The sequence below is a fragment of the Protopterus annectens genome, chromosome 4.part0 (assembly GCF_019279795.1).
Source record: "Protopterus annectens isolate FY-2018-M chromosome 4.part0, PAN1.0, whole genome shotgun sequence".
Taxonomy (NCBI): domain Eukaryota; kingdom Metazoa; phylum Chordata; order Ceratodontiformes; family Protopteridae; genus Protopterus; species Protopterus annectens.
This window is the reverse complement of record NC_056733.1, coordinates 1,894,610,622-1,894,618,121: the sequence shown is the minus strand read 5'-3', so window position 1 is coordinate 1,894,618,121 and position 7,500 is coordinate 1,894,610,622. Positions and strand designations below refer to the sequence as shown.

The following is a 7,500-nucleotide window of genomic DNA, read 5'->3' as shown; positions in this document are numbered from 1 at the left end:
TTTAAGTGAGTTGTCTAACTAGTTTCAGGAAAGTAGAGTAAAGATGATATTCTTAAGTGATTTAAGTACACACAATTTTTCTGGCATTTTTGTAGAATGAGGCTCTATTCACCACATACCTGGATTACATTAACAGTCTCACTCTGAGGTCACATGACCTGGTGGATGAATGTAATATTGCCAACAAGTGAACCCTCATATCACAAATGCAAACTCAGGGTAGAAATATTAAATCATTTTGGCAAAGAGACCATAGTTCCTCATGTTTTAGGGTGTGGGTTCCCCTAAATAAAGCTGCATTTCTTCCAGTGATGAGTTGACATCACTGTGCTTTATCATGTTAGTTCAGTGAGTTTCATATACTGTTTGTCTCAGGATGTACTCACTTTTGCAGGCTCACGAAAATTCTGACAGTCAGTGTTAAATACTTTCTAGTCCATGATCTAGTCAATAGGCACCTATTACAACCCAGTAGTACTGTTACATTGCAAAATACCTTTTTTTCAAGAGATTTGATTACCCTTACTTGATAAAATGTTGCTGTAGTTTTTAGTAGAATTGTTTAAAGGTCTCTGATGTATGTGCCAGTATCATATAATATTGTAGTATATTGAATTAGGTTATATAAAAATCAAGTTTCTATCCCTTTACTTACATTTTATCTGATCTTTTGCTATGCCTTTACATGAGAAATATAGGTAAAACTGAAGTCAGAATATTTCACTTTCTATTGTCTAAAGGGCACAGTAAATGTATTTGACTTATCTTATAAATTTAATAGATTTTATTTGGCAAGAGAAAAAATGTACTTAAATACTTACAGGTCAAAGATGAGGTAATGGTAACCTTCTTCTGAGATACTATCATGCAGCCGCACTGCAGGAAGAAAGACAAGCACATATTAATTTCTCTGACACGGATCTTCTGTAATCGAATAAATATCAAGATATAAATAACTCTCGGCATAAACATTCAAACATTTGCATTCTGATTAATTTTCATATTCCAAAAGACTAACAAACTGCTAAGGAAACCTTTTGAACAGATAGCCTGAGGCTTTGTATGAGTACAGCAAGGACCAGCAGTTTTCAGGGTCATTGTTAATGCAGATATTGACTGTTCAAAAAAGACAATATCTCAAAGTTAAAACTAGCAGATGATCTTTAAAGCTATACACACACACACACACACACACACACACACACACACACACACACACACACACACACACACACGCATGTGCATGTGTGCATGTGTGTGTGTGTGTGTGTGTGTGTGTGTGTGTGTGCATGTGTGTGCGCGCGCGCGTGCGTGTGAGTGTGAGTGTGCGTGTGTGTGTGTGTGTGTGTGTGTGTGTGTGTGTGTGTGTGTGTGTGTGTGTGTGTGTGTGCACATGCGTGCAGGTAGATTTTAATATCCAGATTAATTTTTTTCTCAGCTTTTGTAACAGAAGGCATTGCAGCATTCATGAACAGACTGTATGCTCAATAGAACCACTTTTTCTTTAATGTATTCCCAGAAAAAATGCATGCAGGAATATTCTGAATAAAATAATAGCATTATTCTAATTTCACATGCATATATTTCTATGGCCAATAGCAGGAAAGGTAGGGCATAAAAAACATTGCACAGACCAGAATTATAAAATTTAGAATTCTAAACACACCACTACAGATGGGGGAGGGTGTCATTATTTTAACTCTTGAGCTGCGATGACTTAGAAGTAACAATAATTAGTTAAGGAGTATCAGAAGCAAAGTCTCTAAATGGAGTTATCAAAACATTTGACAGAAAATAGTTGTCAAAACTTATTTTCAAGTCCCTTCACACAAATGAAGTCACATTTTCAATTTTTATATTTCTGATTTTTAAATAGTTCTCTTCTCAAATATGTGTGAAATGTTCTGTATGCCTTTCCTCTAGTACTGGTTCTTCTCAGGAGCATACAGAAAATAAAGAAGGACAGGCCAGAAACACTACCCATAGATGTATTTTGGCTAAGACAGCAGTGGTTATACCTCCAAATGGCTATACTTAGGTTAGATACCATTTTGCTGCCTTAGTATCTAAATTCTGTGACTGAAACAAACTGAAGACCATAAGGCTGATAGCTTGGATGTTCTAGCTTTTATTCCTTTTGGGTATGTGCTTTCTGAAGACATGATTTCTGCCTTAAGGAAGGCTAGGAACCAAAATTCATAGAAATCATACATAGCAAAATGTAGTTTTCCATCAGTGTTAGAAACAGGGTTTGACTTGTAACCAGGCTACAGTATCCTTGCCACACCTATCAACTGTACAGATTTTCGCAGACTGTCCAGATTTTTACCTCATATTTTTGGCCCATTTTCATAAAATTGTGGTTTTCTAGCAAATGATTGGCACATTATTGAAGATTTAGGTCAGAAAATAATGACAGACATTTGTGTTTCAGACTTCATACACTTGAGAAAATTCATGTTAATGCAAAACCTGGTATTCTATATACTTTCTATGTTTGTAAGAGCAATATTTAAAAAAATGTCCCTATTTTTGGGCCTTTCCCCCCATTATTTATGGCTTTGTCCAGATCTCTAGCTCTAAGAGATTGAGAAGTATGATTCCTGCTCTTTAAAATCACCTTATACCTGTACAAATCAAGATTGCCTTAATGCCACAGTAAAGGTATGTGTGTGTGCAGTATCAACCTGCCTACCTTGGGAGATTCCCTCCTGTGCCTTAATGGCGCAGTAAAGGTATGTGTGTGCGGTATCACCCTGCCTACCTTGGGAGATTCCCTCCTGTTCTCTTTTACCAGTAAAACATGTTCCTTAAGAGCAGGTCATGCATGAGAGACTCCCCCACTAAGAAGACAATCTTTGACCATGGGACTTCAATTACATGCCAGAGAAGCTAACTTTACCATCTTTTGAGCCAGATGCCTTTTTAGTGTTCCTTGAGTGCAAAAAAATCTTTTCTTATCTTCCAGAAGCAGAGTGTAACATGAAACTCCAATCTTACCTTCATGTCTACAGTGGTGACACCCTTAGTGTGCATAGACAACTTAAATGTTGCCTTCAAAAGGAACTGGAGGAGTCATTCATAGCCTTTGCAAATGGTAGGTAGGACAGGTCTGTCTCTAAACAGACCATCTCTGTATGGCTGGTGCACTGTATTTCCTTCTGTTGCTCTTTCCATAACAAGGCTGTTCCAGGGCATGTGAGATCCCATTGCTCAAGAGTTAAGCTGCAGCAGCCATCACTGCCTTCCCTAGTGGGGTCAGCACCCAGGCCATCTTGGAAGCAGCTAACAAGTAATCTTTTCATACCTTCCCCAAACATTATAGCCTACACATTACCGCTAGAGCCAGGAGCTAATTTGACATAGACATACTTTAAGGGCGTTTTACAAACCCCACATTTTCAGGACAATGCCTCTCACTGGACCATAAGTTGCTGGAGACTTCCAAAATATTATAATTACTGTGACACTCAACAGTACAGTTCTGCTAGGTCTTGCCATAATTGTCGATGTCTGAATATTTTCAGACTGTATCCAAGTAAAGTTTGCACCAGTTATGCTGGTTCCGCATTAATAAAGTCACACAGTTCTTACAGAAATAAAAAATACATGTGGGATATAGTACAGCAGTAAAGTAATACTTCATAACACAACTCCACAGTATGAAAATGAAAACACAGTTATATATAAAACAATGAAAATTTTATGTCTGAACTCAAGGAGATATGTCAAATATGCATTCTCTTCAACTGAAACCTGGCAGTGGAAATGGAATGTTTCTGCCAGTCTCTATAGATGAACGTAGATGCAAAACTTTTTAGATAACCATCTTATGGCCTGTCAGCCTACATTATTGTCTAGTCATCAGGTCAGATACAAATTCTAAATTAAACAGGTTAAATATTATCTGTTTCCTGTAAGAATTGCTTTTGTGAATATTCAGTGCTTCCACGCATCACTGAAGTTTATCCATATTTTGATCTCACTGCTTATACAGTCTTCTTCTAGCTAGTTAATATAAAGCCATTATGACCCTACATTGCCTATGCATACCTTCATATTTACATCTCTGCAGGCCAACCTTGTTTATACTATGCCTTTTTCTTGTTGAACATCTCTTGTTCAGAAAAATTCTACAGTGTTGGATTTTGTCATAAAGTGCAATATGTTTCCTGTAGATTTTCCATGTTATACTGTTTTTTTCAAAGAGGTGTTTGATTAAGTGTATTATGTCTCATTCTGAAGGAGAGAATGTGTATCCATATCAGCAGCAACCATGAAAACCAATTAATATTTTATGACTAGATTCAGAAAAACAAGGCATAAATGATTGATTCAATAAGATGCACTTTCTGATTCAGCACCTTGGACAGCAGGAGTACCAGAAGAAATACCATGCCAAAAAGCTAGGTCTAGTTTAGCCTAGAAGCTGAACTATACTACAGTGATTACCTTGTAGACTGACAGGTGAAGTAACTGACACAATAATTGCCTGATTACAGGTAGAATACCAACTGTGACTCAAGCATTCAACCAACTTTCCAGTCAACACTGAAAATGATTGCCTCTCTATTCCACCCTAAAACTGTATAATCTATAACTGAATAAGAACAAAACTTGGGCGCTGTGTGATAATTATAGATGGAGTCAAGCACCTTCCTATTCAAATTTTTGTGACAAAAGAAATGCAGAATCAAGACAGAATATATAGTACATACAATAAAAGTTAACTATAATACTTATCAGAGAGTGTACTTTCCTTACCTCCAAAAAAGAAATAAATAAAAATAAAAATAAAATTAAAAAATATTGAAATCTGAGGTGGCATTCATAATGAGGGGAAGATGAAAGTTTGCTCTGGACACTAAGTGAATCCTCCCACTCTCTGCTGAGAGGAAGAAATTATGTTGGTGTTGGACCAACATGGTGGGGAGAACCTTGTTGGAGAGTAATGCTTATCAATCTCTGTGAATGTAGAAAATCTGTGGAGATGCTAACTGCAACAATTACCTCTTTTGGATGATGGAGAAATAGATAACACAGTACTAATGCTGATGGCAGAGGAGAAAGAACTGGAACCAGAAGATGCCATGGCAATCTTATGGAGTGATGTGGTACAAAAGTGCTTTCCTATAGATAAAAACACCTAAAAAAGGTACTGTGGTTGAGAAAGACGTTGCCCTGTGTCTATTTGTTTGAGATGCTGAACCTGTGGATGTGCATGGATACAGCAAGTAGTAAAAGGGCATGTCAATGGAACTACGGAAATAAGAAGAATTTCAACAGATAAGTAGAGACACTGACAAACAAGTATTTGCTGCTATATGTGAAAAAAGACAACAGTATATATATACTAAAATTCAGACCAGCTGTGAAAAATGAAATGGAATTTTTTGCAGTAAACATAGAATATTTGTGATGAATTAGTTGCACCCATGGGTTTTACAGTTGCATAAATTCATTCATTGAGGGAATACATGATTTTGCATTTGCCATTTGACATTGAGTTGTTTCAACTGTTAGCAAAATATGTGGGGCTGAGAGAAAAAAAAATAATTCATACCCAAGGAATGAATATATTTTCACAAGTGTAAATGTGATGAATAATAACTAAGTAATTTTACCAGTCTGAAATGTTGAAGCTGTAAAAATTGAAATTAAAGAATTTTAAAGGCCTATGTTCAAATGTTAAAGATGTAGATAAAAGTGTGGATGAAAGGGACTTTTGAGTTGTGACTAAGGTACTACATGTAGTCTGTCTATTGCAGATGATAACAATACTGACCATATTCCACTTTCAATGAGTACTACTGTAAACAGTGAGCAGTAAGATATGAAGGGCAAAAGAAAGAGACTTAAGAGGCAGTGATAAAACATGCTGTAAACAATGAGATGAAAATGGGACATTCTTTAAAAAATGGCAAAATGGAATGAATACGGTATTTGAAAGAAGGACACCTGTGGTTTGGCTGTAATATGGGGGATGGAGATTGGGGGTGAATGAAGAGATACAAAATGAAGAGGATTATATGCGTATTATTTCTGAGAGAGAAATAATGTCTGATGGAAGGATTCCTCCAGGGGATGAGGCTGAATCTGAAAGACAAAGAAAGTTTGTTGAATATGAAAATGTGAAAATTACTAATGAAAATGTTGATGTACTGCAGAACCACCTGCAGAAAACACAATTAAGTATTTGAAGACTAAGATAGAAGGGAAAGAATAAGGTGATGTAATGAATTCAGGAATTGGCATGATAAAACAGAAAAAAAAATAAAAAAGGGAGTTAAAAGCATGCAAAATAGAACGGAATATAGCTTTTTTTTTACTTTCTGTGAATGTAAATAGTATTAAGATTGAATTAAGGAGTTTTTTTTTAGTGTATGAATCATAAAGAAGTTTGAGAAAAGATGCTACATATTTGCTGACTGAAAGACATTTGATGAAAATCAAAAGTTATGGTTGTGATCTAGGGTTTAGGGAAGGAAGCAATGCTGATGAATTGCTCTTAAATAATGTAGAAATAAAAGGTTTTACATGGCGCTATAGGTGTATTAGGTCGAATGTTGATATTGGAATGTAGAGTAAGGAAAAGAATTGTAAGGTTAATAATGGCATGGACATATACAGACATGAGAGAAAGAGCAATTGTTTGACAAAATGAAAACATGTTTCACCAAGTATGGACACTGGGGTTGTAGTAAACATTAAATGTGATGTATTAGTGAAGAGAAAGATATTCAGTGATGTCAAATTACAATAATGTGCACAAGTGCATACAGGAATGGAAAAAGTGTACATATAGAAAAGGTACATTAAAAACTGAAACAGATTTTTTGGTTTATATTTGGAATGAGTAAAAGAAATTAAGGGATGAATAAAGCCAGTAGGTTTGATGATCACGATGCACTATGGGCAATTTCTTTTAAAGGTAAGGAAATTATTAAAAAAAGTACTGAATAAAATATACTGATGAAAAAAGGTCAACTATTTGTGGAATATGGAAGAATGAGTCCTTTTTGGGAAGTATGGACAGGATGAAGGAAGAGGTATAAACAGAAGAACAAGCAAATGTATTGAGAATTTGAGAATGAATGCTATAAATCTAATAAGGAGACATATGTGGGAAAAGTAAAGGAATTTGAGAAGACCATAGATCAGAGATAACTATTGTATAAGACAAGAAAAAGAGTTATATAAAATAAAGGAGGTGAAGGTAAGAGATGGACTTTTAAGAAAAAAATACATCTTTTAAAGTTAAGAAGGGAGAAGTGTCACTATATTTAGGTAAAATAGTAGAAAAAAAGAGTTAATGTTAAATACAGTGGTGAGTGAGGAAGGTATTTTGAAAAGTCAGGGTAAATGAATAAAAGGTCTGGTAGGGAATGTAAAGAGTATGTATAGTGAAAGGAATCTGGAAATAAAACCTGAGTGGAAGGTACAAAGAAAAGACAAAGACGTGAATATTATGTTACATAATAAAGTAATAATGGAATAGGG

General features: G+C 35.4%; 1 protein-coding gene across 1 annotated transcript in view; it reads right to left on the bottom strand.

Annotated features, from left to right (window-relative positions):
• Positions 1-817: 817 nt before the first annotated feature.
• LOC122800499 (calcium/calmodulin-dependent protein kinase type II subunit alpha-like) overlaps positions 818-7,500 on the bottom strand; it is a 1,292,092-nt gene continuing 1,285,409 nt past the window's right edge. Inside the window, exon 4 of the mRNA XM_044069938.1 lies at positions 818-876. Within this exon, the coding sequence (XP_043925873.1) occupies positions 818-876 (59 nt within the window). The remainder of the gene's footprint in view (positions 877-7,500) is intronic.